The 14,964-nt window shown below is 41.5% G+C and overlaps 1 protein-coding gene across 2 annotated transcripts; it reads right to left on the bottom strand.

Moving 5' to 3' along the window:
- Positions 1-7,289: 7,289 nt before the first annotated feature.
- On the bottom strand, positions 7,290-12,644 carry LOC109206649 (interaptin-like). Of its 2 annotated transcripts, none has more exons than XM_019369489.1 (5): positions 12,502-12,644; positions 10,440-10,735; positions 8,480-10,334; positions 8,184-8,390; positions 7,290-7,897 (listed from the first exon to the last, which is right to left on the bottom strand). In XM_019369489.1, the coding sequence occupies exons 2-5, from the start codon at positions 10,706-10,708 to the stop codon at positions 7,583-7,585; spliced, it is 2,646 nt and encodes an 881-aa protein (XP_019225034.1). In that variant the 5' UTR covers positions 10,709-10,735; positions 12,502-12,644; the 3' UTR covers positions 7,290-7,582. The 2 variants fall into 2 exon arrangements, with proteins under 2 accessions (XP_019225034.1, XP_019225035.1); XM_019369490.1 differs by lacking the exon at positions 12,502-12,644 and adding an exon at positions 11,468-11,660.
- Between the last annotated feature and the right edge of the window lie 2,320 nt (positions 12,645-14,964).

Genomic DNA, 14,964 nt, shown 5'->3' with positions numbered 1-14,964 from the left:
GTTGTCAGCAGCAGTGTCTTTGGCATCACGGTCTGCGCGCGTGGCGTTGTCTGCGCGCGCGGCGCTGTTGGCATCTGCCTGCGGCTTGGCGCTGGAGGGATATCGGTGGGGCGACAGAGGCACCTGCGCGCTTGTCACCTGGCGCGGCCAAGACCACGGGGCCGTCCATGGCGCTAGGCATTGGGAGGCTTGATAGGACGCCACGGGGCGCGCCCAATGGGTCATGGGGCATGGCTGGAAAGCCGCCCATGACATTCTCCCCCACCTGAGTTGTGACGTCCTCGGCGCCTTACTTGCAAAATAATCTTCAATGAGGCTCTTGTAGGCTTTGAGGTTTGTTCCCCTCTCCCAAGTATTCTCTTCTGCATCACAGCCCTGCCATTTCACCAAGAACTCTCGGTGATCTTTCCTTGAGGCATGAATCACTCTGTCATCAAGGATAGCTTCAACACGCCTTTTCCCGGTTGAATTGGGACCTCGAATACTGGGTGTAAGCTGGCTCCTTGAAGGATCCTCCGTGTCTTCCCGAAAAGGTTTCAGGAGACTGACATGGAAGACAGGATGAATTTTCCACCAAGCTGGGGTATCCACCCGGTATGCAACTTTCCCAATGCGCCTTTCAATGGACAACGGTCCAATGTACTTTTGCAATAGACGAGGGTCATGGACCCCCGCAAATAAGTACCGCTTTGGGATTTTGACCATCACTTTGTCTCCTACTTGATATTCAACAAAGCGACGATTCTGATCAGCATGCCTCTTCATCCGCTTTTGAGCTTTGACAAGATAGCTCCACACTATCTCCAAATTCCGCTTCCACTCTTTTGAGAAGTTGGCAGCTCGAGGAGATTTAGCCATGTTTGGTGCATTCACAGTGTGTGGGAGTAGCGGTTGCTGTCCGGTAACAATTTCAAAAGCGCTTTTGTTGGTACTAGAGCTCTTTTGTGAATTGAAACACAGTTGAGCAGCATCCAGAAGCTTCACCCAATTCTTCAGCAATCCGGTTACAAAGTGGCGGAGGTATTCCTCCAATATACCATTGAACCGCTCCGTCTGGCCATCAGATTGCGGATGAAAACTTGAGCTGTGACTCAATTTTGACCCAAGGCACTTGAAGAGTTGGGTCCAAAAGTTGCTAGTGAAGCGTGAGTCGCGGTCACTAACAATGTCTTTGGGCAGGCCCCAATATTTGACGACATGAGAGAAGAAGAGTCGAGTTGTATCTTCTGCTGATATATATTGTGGGGCTGCAATAAAGGTGGCATACTTAGAAAACCGGACCACCACAACCAAGATGGTTGTGAGATCTCCGACCTTGGGCAATCCGGTGATGAAATCCAGGGAAACGCTTTCCCAAGGTCTCTTTGGGACAGCAAGTGGTTCCAAGAGTCCCGCTTGTGTCAAGCGGTCCAACTTGTTCTTCTGGCATACTAGACAAGTCTTCACATACTGAGCGACATCATCGGCCATTTGAGGCCAATAATAGGCACGACGAAGTAACGCCATGGTGCGTTCTTCACCAGGATGGCCGGCCCACAGAGTATCATGACATTCCGTTAGAAGAGTCCTCCGCAAATCTCCTCCTTTAGGAACATAAAGTCGGTTCCCTTTTACTTTCAGAAAACCATCTTCCATGTAGAACTGGCGAGTCTTGCCCTGTCCTACCAAATCAACCAAATACTGAGCAGCAGGATCCTTGATGAGTAGATCCCGTATTTGGTCCTTGATGGATGTGGCTACTTCGCTCCCCCTTAGGGTGGCGAGTAGGCACACCGATGCTAGATCAGCTCTCCGACTGAGCGCATCAGCAACATGATTGGTCTTTCCACTGCGATACTCCAAGTTGAAGTGGAATTCAGCTAGGAGTTCCTGCCACCTGGCCTGTCGACCATTCAGCTTCGGCTGGGTCATGAAATGGCTAACAGCTGTGTTGTCTGTCTTGACCACGAACGGGGTTCCCAGCAGATAGTGCCTCCAGAGGCGCAAGCAGTGGACGACAGCCAATAATTCTTTCTCATGGGCGGCATAGCGCCGCTCTGCATCCTTCAGCTTCCGACTCTCGTACGCTACAGGGTGCCCTTCTTGTAGCAGGACTCCACCGAGTGCATAGTCAGAAGCATCTGTTTGTACCTCGAACGGCTTGGCCAAATCAGGAAGGGCCAAGACGGGACTACTAGACATAGCCGCTTTTAATGCGTTGAAGGCCTCTGCTCTCCTTGGTCCCCAATCCCAAGGTGTGACCTTTTTGAGGAGTTCTGTCAATGGCACTGCGATAAGTGAGTAGTTCTTCACAAACCGCCGGTAGAAGTTGCATAGGCCAAGGAACGCCCTCAAGGCGTGGACATCCTTAGGTGGCGGCCAATCTGTGATGGCCTGGATTTTCTGTTGGTCCATCTTGATGCGTCCTTCCTCGATGACATGTCCGAGGAAATCAATTTGCTTCTGAGCAAAGGAGCACTTGGATAACTTTGCATATAGTTCATGTTCTCGCAACCGTGCTAGGACCTTCCGCAGGTGTACCAGGTGTTCTTCCAATGTCTGGCTATATACCACAATGTCATCTAAGTAGACCACCACAAATTCGTCGATGTACTCTCGGAAGACTTGGTTCATGAGAGTGCAAAACGTAGCAGGGGCGTTGGTCAAGCCGAATGGCATGACCAGGAAGTCGTACGACCCATATCTTGTCACACAAGTCGTCTTGTGTTCATCACCCTCTGCAATCCGAACTTGCCAATAACCTGTCTTCAGATCTATCTTGGTGAACACCGTAGCACCACCCAGTCTATCAAACAAGTCCGCCATTAGGGGAATAGGGTACTTGTTCTTCACGGTGATTTTGTTTAGAGCTCGATAATCCACACAGAGTCACAGGCTGCCATCATGTTTCTTTTGGAATAGAACAGGGGACCCATATGGGGACTTGGAGGGTACAATGATCCCTGTATCTAGCATTTCCGTCAATTGTCTCCGAAGCTCGGTGAGTTCGGGTTGTGACATTCTGTAAGGCGCCCGGGCAGGTGGCTTCGCGCCCGGCACCAACTCAATTTCATGGTCCACAGTGCGCCTAGGCGGGAGCCGCTTTGGCATGTCTTGTGGCATGACATCTTCAAACTCCAGTAGTAACTCCTTCACGGGTTCAGGAATGGGACCCGAGGAGCGTTCTATATCTTCAATGCAGAGGGTTGCCAGGAACGTAGGTTCATTCCTTTTGACCCCCTTCTTCAACTGCAAGGCCGAGATGTTCTCAACGGCCATCTTCATGGGCAGGCACGGGATAATGCAAGGCTTGGCCCTATTGGTACCCATCATCAGTAGCATGTCTGCAAATGGTACAGGCATGGTGTTGGTTTGCCTTAGGAATTCCAGCCCAACAATCAGCTCGAAGTCATCTATGATCACCACTCGCAGGTTGAATTTTCCTTCGTAAGGGCCAAGCTTCACCGGTACTTCTTTAGCTATTCCACCTACTGGCTGGGAAGGTGAGTTGATAGCCTTGACACTACCTTTACCTTTCAACTAGTCCAAGGCGCTCCACCTGAGTCGAGGCTAAGTAGTTGTGGGTAGCACCCGTGTCTATCATAGCCTGAATGGGCTTGCCATTCACCTTCATCTCGACGAACATTAAGGTCCTCTCTTGTTTATGAGGAGTCTCTTCATTCGCCTTCTTTTTCCCTTTCTTGGTGACGGGACATGGGTCCTTCTTACGAATACCAGCACTGGTCTCCGCTAATGCCTCAGAAATGGAACCAACGATTGCATTGAAGGCACCTACTGGTTCAGTCTGGTCCGCATCGTCTGAGTCGTCATCAGTCCCATCATCAATAGCCTGATGGGCATTCATCTGTGCATGTGGGCACTCATTGTTCCAATGTGGACCGCCGCAATGACGGCATCCTGAAGGAGGCTTTCTCGCCCGATCATTGTTGTTTGACGCAGCACTGTTGCAGCCGGAGGAAGGAGCTCTAGATTTGTTTGAGTTTCGATCTCCCCCATTTTTGCTAGGGCCACCATTGCTAGGCTGGCCCCCTTTGAATCCCGCTCGGGCAGGCGGCTGGGGCCTGTCCTTCCGAGCTTCCATTTGGTAGTCCCCAAGGCATTCAGCTGCTTGGATCGCCTTGGGAAGGGTATCTACCCTCTGTCTTTGTAGCTCCACACGGGCATAAGGTTTCAACCCTTCCAGGAATGGTGAAGAGCTTGTCTTTGTCCCCCATGTCGCGTATGCTTAGCATGAGCGCGGAGAATTTCCGCACGTAGTCCCGCACTGATTTTGTCTGGCAGAGCTCCCGTAGTTTTCTCCTTGCATTGTATTCAACATTTTCGGGGAAGAATTGTAGGCGTATGGCTGCCTTCAGTTCTGCCCATGTCTCGAGAGTATCTTCACCGGCCTTGATGGCTTCGTACTTCACCCGCCACCAGAGCTTAGCATCGCCCTGAAGATACATGGCAGCAGTTGCTACCTTCTTAGCTTTCTCTAGGCCCCCAACAGCATCGAAATACTGTTCGACGTCAAAGATGAAGTTCTCCACTTCCTTGGCATTCCTAGCTCCACTGTATGGCTTTGGCTCAGGAATTTTCAGTTCCTGTGTCGCAGAAGCAGAATTGCGTAAAGCAGCATTGACAACATTGAGTTGGTCTGTCAATTTGTCAATAGTTTGTTGCATGACAGTCACTCTGTCTGCCTCTTGTGCATTGTCGGCTAAATCCTCGGTGCGCTCCTGCTGGAGCCCCTCGAATTTCTCAAAAATTTCGGCTGCCTCTGTGGCTGCCGTCTGCCGGTCTCCCTCGGAGTCGCGACTGATGTTTTCAATGTCAACTTCGGCCTGGAGCACCCTGAAAAAATGCAAAGCTAGTACCATAGAGAAACTGAGCATGTATGCAGTATGATAGGGTCATAAAGTCTCTTTTGTTATTTTGTTCGGAGGGGAAAAGAAAGAAAACCCCCCACTTATCAAATTGATATGTCTAAAAGCATTTTAAACTGTGCGAACTTTAACATTTGTCGAAGTTATAATTTATACATTTGATAAACCTAATTTTGACAAAAGCTCCAGCCAAAATGGCCCGTTGGTTTTGACTATAACATGAGTAATGTTACGCGGCGCCTTCCTGAGATTCCTTGGAAGGGCGACGTAAGGCTAAGCAACTGATGTCAGTGCAGTTGTTGTCCGCCAACTGAGGTCCCCTCCGTATGCTAGACGAGATAGTCAGTGCCGTACGGGAAAACCAAATGTCAAGAGCAATTGAGAACAGAAATGAGAATTCAGAATGAAAGAAAGCTTGATTGCATTAGTGAAAGCTATTACAGAAAAGCAACGCGGTGTCGAGGGGGAGAGAGACACCAGTACAGAGAATTGCTTGCTTGCTAGAAAGTTTTGATTGCTTGATCCCCCCTAATAATGCTTAAAAAAAATAATCCAAAGCTACAAGACTAGACTTGACTAAGCTAGAGAAACATAAGGGAAGTACATGAAATAAAACTACTCTATATTTACAATGAAAATGACTTAGTTTTCTATAAGGCAGCAGCAAGTCCGTTGTCAGCAGCAGTGTCTTTGGCATCACAGTCTGCGCGCGTGGCGTTGTCTGCGCGCGCGGCGCTGTTGGCATCTGCCTGCGGCTTGGCGCTGGCGAGGGATATCGGTGGGGCGACAGAGGCACCTGCGCGCTTGTCACCTGGCGCGGCCAAGACCACGGGGCCGTCCGTGGCGCTAGGCATTGGGAGGCTTGATAGGACGCCACGGGGCGCGCCCAAGGGGTCATGGGGCATGGCTGGAAAGCCGCCCATGACAGTAAATATGAATATTTAATTTATTTTATTTTCATAATGGTGGTGTCTGAGCCAACTTGACTATTTCTCGTTGGGTAACTGTTGTATCCCACTAGCGCATATACAGGGTAATTCGGGCCATGCAAATATGAATAGCTATCCTCTCTTATTATTCTGGCTGTATATATAGCTGTGGCGGGGCTTGTCTCCAAGTTATATCAACCATAACATCGGAAGATAGAGGAGAAATTCAGCATCTCAAACAGCGCCTTATTAGCAACGATATAAAAAGGGAGAAATTCAAAAATAGCCAGATTTACAAATGGTCGTTCAAAAATAGCTCAGTTTCAAAAGTAATCGAAATTTAGCCACTTTTCATGTAAAGATAAATCTAAACGAAAACACTGTTCAAAATCGGAAAAATACTCCAGCATAATATACTGGAGTTCCAGTATAATATACCGGTCCAGCATAATATACTGGAGTTTGGAGCATCGGTGCTCCAGTCTCCAGTATATTATACTGGAGCCAGCAAAATATACCGGTCCAGCATAATATGCTGGAAGTTCATACACAGGTGCGCCGAACTACAGTATATTATGCTGGACCGGTCTCTATTGCAGCAAAATAATGGCTATTTTTCATTGACTTGGTAAACGCTGACTATTTTTGAATGACCAGTCCGAAAACTGGCTAGACCATGCTATTTTTACATATAAAAATGTGGCCCCAAAATGGGCCAAAGCACTTTTTTTATTAATCCTTTATTTTTCCTTTCTGCACCTCTGTAAAGAAAATTTTAGCGTTCTTTCACTTGTATCATAATCTAAGCAAATCTACATCAAGCAAATGCGTTTACTACGTAACGAGGAAGTGCATGGTTAAGTGGTCACCAAATCTCCATCTTATGGTAAAATTGGAATCCACCGAAGTGGTCTACATTTAAATCAATCAATCAAATATGCATCAATACTATAAATATATTAATGGAAATTTGGTACCTGATAAACATTTGCCAAAAAGATCTCAGCGAGCTGGTATTTAAGCTGTGAAGACTAATACAAAATTTTGAAGATATATTGTTGCAGATCACGTGAATTTCCTGGATTGATGGAGATTACCAGTGCTTTTATAGATTTTCGGTTTTTTATTATTTTGGATTTCCTAATAGTTAATCAGGTTGATGTAACGTCCATTGTCTACAGATTCAAAAAGATAAAACAATAACAACAAAAAACTCAGTGTATTCCCATAAGTTGGGTTTGGGGAGGGTAGTGTGTACGCAGATCTTACCCTTACCCCTACCTCTAAAAGGCGGATTCAAAAAGATATAAACATATTTTGCATCATAATACTTTCTATGGATCTCCGTAACAATGACCTTTAACCAACACAAAACCGTGGACTATATGACTCGTCATACACGTGCAAAGGAGCATTTCACAGTTTCTTTCCATTATTTATTTACTTCCTTACTCTCCATGGAGATGGGACTTTGGAGTTTCAACAGCAAGAGGTATACCCAATCTAATGTTCCTATGGCCCTTTGCCAACTATTATTCCAGAAAAAGGCAGCCAATACTTTACAACACCAAAAAAAAGGTAAACAAAAGAAAAATACAGTTCATGGTCTTGAACGCAGAATTCACAAGTAAAAGAAATGTTTACAATTGAATTGAGGATTCAAAAGAGGGGGGAAGCAAACTTTCTATTTAACAAGTATCCAACAAAAAGGGAAAGGGAGTAAAACCAGAAAGTATACGAGAAGTATGAACACTAGTTAATGAACAAAATCCTTTATTTAGCCATCAATCACTCAAACAGAAATTCTCTACTAGAATCATGACTTGCAAGAAGGTCGAAAGGTTTGCTCATCGAGTCCTTCAAGATTGTGATTTCACCCTCTTTCATAAGAATGTCTTCGTCGAGAGCCTCTACCTTCTTTTTCAACATGCTGATCTCAGAGTTCAACAACATGTTCTTCTCACTGCAGTTCTTAACTTCCTCCCACATTGCATCTCTCTCCTGAGATACTTTTGGTAGTATCTCCTTCACGACGCTAAGTTCCTTCATACATTCTTGCAATTCATTTTGGAGCTGATTCAAATTCTCATCCTTCTTTATCATCTACCAGAATCAACCATAAAAAATAAAAAAGAAGAAAAAAAATCATGAATAACCACAATGGAATCAGCGGATATATTCACATGCCAGTAACTCAAGTATGCAATTCCACCAAGAAAACCATGAATTTCAGATAGAACAAAGATGAACCTTAAAAAGAAAAGCCAAAGACAAGTAGAAAGCTAATGCAGAGAAAGTAACATGCAAACAAAAGCTCCTAAGCAATCCGAAGTTGAAAACAGGAAAAAAAAGTTCCCTTTGCTACAAGATCTTAATATTGCCTGCTTACCTGAAGCTCGAGATCTTTCATCTTGTGTTTGGCACAAGAAAGAGTATCCAGCGCATTTTGCACTTCAAATTTGAGGATGTCTTTACCTCTAATTGCTGCTGCCAGATCAGCATGAAGTTGCTCTATATCCATCTCTTTGGAATAAAGCTTTTCCCTTAACACGGTTGTCAGCAAAGTCTCTGATTTGAGCTCTAATTGCTTCATTTCCTAAAACAAAGCCAAACAAAGAGCTAGCAAGATTAATCAACAACACATGAGCATGATTAGCAGCTTGCGAAACAATAGCACCAACTTACAGATGGCTTAGAATCTGAATGCACTGGGTTGGACTTCTCATTTATCACAGATGACACTGTCTGCAAACCGCTAGTCAAAGTCTCAATTCCCCTCTTAAGACCCTGGATTTTTGCATTGCTTTCAATTACAAATTGACCGTCAATTCCCCCACCACTTTGTCTGACATTCGCTTTTGTGTACTCCATTAGCTTTCCACAAAGCTGGCTGCTCTCCCTAAGCAAATTGAGCCCCTGATTTTGCAAGCAGCAAACTCGATTGCACAATTCCTGATCAAGCCTAAATGTTGAGAACCCACCCTCCTTTCCATTGCCTCTTAAACGATTCAATAAGCAAATGTTTTCATGGCGTAGAGAATCAATTTGAAGCCTACAAGACTCCACCTCCTTCCTTAGAGCACGCTCTACACCTACCAATCTTATTTGCTCTACTTGCAACTTCTCCAACTGGTTGTCGTAGTTTGCTGGACTCTTCTTGCCAACATCCTCACAAAATCCTCGTAGAACATCGATTGTCTTCTCTTGTTCATTGCAAGTCCTTTGCAATCTAGCAATAGATCTGTTCAGGTCCTCGCATTCGTTAACCTTTTCCTCATAGATTTCGCGGACATAATCTCGATCGTCTTGAGCTACTCGGTATTCCTCTTGTAACTGAGAAAGCTGCTGCTGTAAATTATGATTCTCCTTTGACACTTCCTCTATTCTTTTAGTCAATTCTTCAAGTTGTTTTTCTGAAAATGATATCTTGCTTCTATTATCAACCTCCTTCTCATTAAGTGAAGAGACTTCCCTTTGTAGAGACACATTCTGCTCTGCAATCTCCCTCACCCTTTCACGGAGTTTATGTTCTCCAACTTGGTATTTCTCAACTTTTAGAGACCACTCACTCGATCTTCTATCCAGCTCCTTTTCCAGAGCTGATTGTAACTCATTCTTTTCTGTCTCCAATCTTCGTGTCTGTGAATCTAATTCTGCCTTTAGTAGTCTGGCTTCTTCCTTAGCAGAAGCCCTTTCAGCAACTTGATCCCGCAGAATGCTTGAAACTTCAAAAGCCATTTGTACCTTCTCCTCTGTCAAGCTTCTAATAGTCTGAATCAGCATTGGAACACTAAGGCCTCTGCCGTGAAGAAAGTTTCCCTCTTCAAGCTCTTCCGAGAGAAACACAGCACGATCCTCAGCTTCCTTAAGTTTTCTCAGTAATACTAAATCTGATTCGCCTTCCATCCCCAAATAATTTCTCTCGCACAGGACTGGAATCTCCTCATACATCCTACCATTAGACTCATTTGCAGAACTACTCTTCCGGGAAACACCATCAGAACATACACTTGGACATCTACTTAAATTTCCACTGTAGATATCTTCAATAGTAATTGGACCGTCAGCATCAAAATCTTCTGAATTTATTTTTGCCATCGACCGAGACTGAGAGAGTCTCTCAACCACTTTCTTTGCTAATTTTCGCGGAGACTCATGCTCAAAACCAATCTCATCCATCTCTCCAGATGTAAAACATAGTTTAGATGCTTTTGCTTCTCTGAAAGATTGAGATATTGGTCTCTGCTTCCTGGCACCGGGTGGCGAAGCAGGAGCAGTATGGTGAACTCTTGGCGGCAGCTGTCTGCCGGCGTATCCAATCTCGATATGATCTTCCGTAGGATAGTGAATGGCTGAGGCACTTTTTTCCTGCTCTTGCTCTCCATCTATATACCGATCTAAAACTTTGCTAGAGACATTACTGGAGCAATAAGAAGAGCTCTCTGATGGATCATACTGTGTTCTGAAATAATCATTTTCTGTATCACATGTCTGAGAGAAATTCTCTGGGGGCTGCCTCTCAGGAGTACGAGTACGACCACTGACAAAAGTAATGAAAATATGTGTCATTAGTTTGGAGAAGCAAATGCAAATTGAAACATCAGTGTAAGTGTGAAAAATCAGCTACAGAAAATGAGATACATACTGGCGGCATGGATCACGACCTGATTTCTTAGGATGAACTCTCTTACTGTGACATGGAGATCTGCTCGGATCCCTGAAGTTCCTGTGTCCTAACCCACTGTCATAAAAGGATCCAGATGACAATGAAACGCTCCTTCTAAGACTTGGAGAAGAAACTTCCTTTTTGCTTTTTGATTTGTTGATGTTATCTGATGATTTGTCCTTCGATGGTGGTGAAGGGATGTTGTTTACATCATTAGATGATGTTCGGAAAAAGAAGAACTTCTTCATCTCTATGTACGGACACTGCACATGAATCTGCACAAACAAACAAGTCCATGATATTTCAGAGGACAAAGAGCGGAAAAACACACAGTGCTCTGGACATTGTGAATATACTGCAAGATTAATTCAAAGTTTACAAAGATATTGGAACAACATTGGACTGAACCTTATTTTATCCTAAACTTGACCCACAATCATCAATTGATAAACTACACCTCAATTGGCTACATTAATCCTTTATATCAAAACAATCGAATTCACGCTTAAAAAGATGCCGTTTAATTCTAACACACATCACGATAAATAACAGTTTTCAATTGTAAAACTGATGACATCAAAAGTGCACTTCAAGAAAACCACCAGATAACACTCATAAACAACCACTGACCAATAAAAAATTCATGCAAATATTGCAGCTAACCAAATACTTAGAAAAGAAAGTAAAAGAATTCTCTTTCTACATGGTTCTTCTTCAACATAAAATATAATATATCCTGTACATGTTTTTTCTTCAACGCATTCAGATGACCAATCTGACTGAGGAGCATTATATTATTTAACCCACCAAAAACTAACTTTTTACCTGCTAGTTCTGAGGTACAAGTTGATCAATTAGTTTTCAAGAACTAACAAACTTATTTTCCTGAGTATCTGCCCTACTCTCTCAGAAGGCTAAAAGAAAACTAATCGCACAACTCAAAGCAGAAAATGTAAATCACATCTGCTTGTTGTGCGGTATATAAGCTACAATGAGGACAAAGTTACCCGATAACTATGTTGGTGGAGGAATTAGTCGATGTGCGTGCAAACTAGCCCAAACACCACCGTTGTCAAAAAGAAAAGCCTACCATGAGTTTTAACAAGGGAGAAGCAAAGGAGCATTTATTTCACCAACCCTTTCATCAAGGGAAAAAAAATTCATGAGAATCCCAAAAGAATCAATCAAGTTGTTTCTTACTCCTGATAAAAAATCATTAGTGTCAGAAACAGTAATGAGTACTCTCTGTCAATCTAAGAAAGATACTAGTATATCATAATCTAAAAGACCAGAGTACCCCTATTCCTCTTAAACCCTAGAAACACCCTTTAATTATTCATATCCACCTGGGATTATTAATGCATATATAATATACATGAAAAAGAAAAACCCTTCACAAGTTTATGAATTATTACATCAAATTACTAAATCAAGTATTAAACCGAATACAACCAAGAACAAAACATAAATTATCACATCAAATTGAAAGGAAAAAGAATAACACAAAAACAAAAAAGATGAATAAACCCTTTTCAATAAACCTTAAGACAAGAAGCTAAATGTCTTTACTTGTCAAAATCACCTTCTTCTTTTTTTAGCATTGAAGTTACTGTTAGAGACAAACATATATAAAATACCCACAATCAAACAGCACAAGAACAATTCAAAGAGCTTCATAAAGTTATCAAAAGTTATTCCAAATCCTTCTGGAAAAAAAAAACAAATAATTAGTCTATAACCATTTATGGCAAGTAATCTAAAAAAAAAAAAGGAAAATCCCACCTGGAGGGTTAAATCCAATTTTAATTCCAATTAAATTTCTTAACTAATTTCTCCACAAAATCACAAGAAAACACTTGCAGGATACAAAGAACACATATGCCTACATGTAATTAAGAGAATTGCATATATGTTAAAAACTTGAAGCAGAAATATAAAATTGTCAGAACTCACACACACACACAAAAGGCTGCATATCCACTCAATTTAAATCAAGATCCGCATGTGCTGAAAAAAGGAAAATGAAAGAAAAAGAGATTACTGAATCAAAGAGTTGACGGAGTAAGAGCCGGCAAAAGTTTGTGTATGTATAACTTGGAAGAATCAAAGAATAATTCAATAGAGATTTTTTGAGTATGAAATATTGTGTATGTATGTATATGAATATGAATATGAGGAAGAGGGCGAAATGCTAAGCTTTTATTTGGACTAATTAAAAAGGGTATATAGAGGGAATTAGATTGAATGAAAGGGGCAATTTTGTCCAAATAAAAAATATTTAAAATTTCAATGTGGCGGAGAAAGCGGAGGCCGGAAAAAAAGTAACGTTTCATTTTCTTCCTTTTTTAGTTGGATGGGCTTATGGCTGTGGGCCTCAGGAGCGGACTTTTTTTTATTTTTGAAATAACTACTAGTACTAATATATTAGGAAAAATATATTTTAAATTTATATTGCATAATACTTAGCGATCATTTGATTAGCAATAAAGTTTTATAATCCTAAATTTATTATCCTACATTCAATGTGGGATAAATAATTAATACCATTATTTTGATATAAAGTTTAAATTGATATTAGCTAATACCTATAATTAAATACTGGATAAATGCGTCGTTTCCTTTTTAGAAAGCTCAACCAGTGAGAAAAAGCATGGGAGGGCGATCACTTTATTTGCCAAGTGAATGATTTTTGTTTAGCCGAAGAATTATGATTTAGCTGCAGAGGAGAAGCCTCGATGCCCCGGTTAGGAGGTGTGAGCGGTTGGCTTTGACAGGTAGGAGAAGAGGTAGAGGGCGGCCCAAGAAGTATTGGGGTGAGGTGATCAGACAGGACATGGCGCGACTCCAGATTTCCGAGGACATGACTCTTGATAGGAAGGTGTGGAGGTCGAGCATTAGGGTTGTAGGTGAAAGGGTAGTCGAGCGGTTTTCCTCTTTGTCCCGATTTCCCTCTTTGTACCGACGAGTATGATAGTGTTTTGTCTAGCACTGCTAGCGATTTATGTTGTGTTTCACACCTTTGCATAATATTTGTGTTACTGTTTTTCCATTTATTTGTTGTCTCTCATGTTACTGATTATTTTTTGGGTTTTGTTGTCACAGATCTATTGTATCTAAGCTGAGGGTCTCCCAGAAACAGCTTCTCTACCCCTCAAGAATAGGGGTAAGTTTGCGTACACCCTACCCTCCCCAGACCCAACTGGTGGGATTTTACTGGGTTGTGGTTGTTGTTGTTGAAGAATTATAATTTAGAGACTAAGACAATAGTGGGTTGCTCAGCACATATTATTTCAAGCGGGATCAGATCGGGCTTTAGCGAGAACAGCTGTAATTAAATCGGGAACTCGAGCCAACAAAGGAGCAATAGCTCTTGCAAATGGAAATCAAAAGGGAAGGAAAATAAACAAATAAATAATAATTTAGAGACTATATTACAAAATACTAGAGTGCGAAGGTATTGTAGTTTGAAAGGCTTGCGATTCCTTAAAACTTCGTCAATATATGTGAGAAATATTGATATTTAATATAATCAAAATTCTTTTTTTGTTTCGATTTTGAGATTAATATTCTTAAATGCTTATTTAAATTATCAATTAATGAGTCCTTTTGAAAATATGCAACTTAGTTCTTGTTTACAAATGTAACAAAAATCTATATGTGCGAAATCTAGTTGTATGCGAATTGATTATATTATGTGGGGTGTAGGGTAAGAATTGTCTTTTCTGTTAAATTATTAGACAACTTCACAAATAGGCATGCATCAACGGCAAAAGCGAAATCAGAATTTGAAGTTTATAGGTTTCTAATTTAAGTAAACTTACAATAATAATTGGGTTCACAATCAAAATATTTATAAATATTTAATGAAAATTTTGATACATACAATATCTGAGCAAAACTTACCGGGCTCACGTGAACCGATATGTCATACGGAAGATCCGCCCTGACCAGAGGTGAATTTTGGGGGTTTTACGCGTGAATATACATATATAATATTTTTAACGGTTAAAAATTAAAGTAAATGTCTAACACAATCACGATTATATAAAAAATATGTGTAAGAAAAATATGTGTCTTGCATTAATTGGATTGTTGGGTGCAAATAAATATTTACTTATATTATATTATAATCACACACTAACACATTTTAAAAGTAGAGTTGTGCAAAATTCCACATATGGTTATCAAAAAGTCTTTTGTGATCCCAACGAGAACAGAGCTTGAACTTCTGTGCAATCATTCTCTGTAAAAAAGATTAAGATAACTTGAAAAAATATTTGACTGTTTATACTAATCTAAATTAGGTAACATAGGAATTTGACTAAGTAATTTGCTATAATCAATTAAGATATACAAATAATGTGGAAATTATTTATAAAGTTAGTATATAATTAATTAATTAATTAATTAAATGTGATAAATAAAGGGACAAGCTCACACTAAAATATATTCATTTCCAAGAATCATGCGGGAAAGAACATTAGCAATCATGTTTGTTCATTCT

This window comes from Nicotiana attenuata, unplaced genomic scaffold (genome assembly GCF_001879085.1).
Source record: "Nicotiana attenuata strain UT unplaced genomic scaffold, NIATTr2, whole genome shotgun sequence".
Taxonomy (NCBI): Eukaryota; Viridiplantae; Streptophyta; class Magnoliopsida; order Solanales; family Solanaceae; genus Nicotiana; species Nicotiana attenuata.
This window is presented reverse-complemented; position numbering and strand designations above follow the sequence as displayed.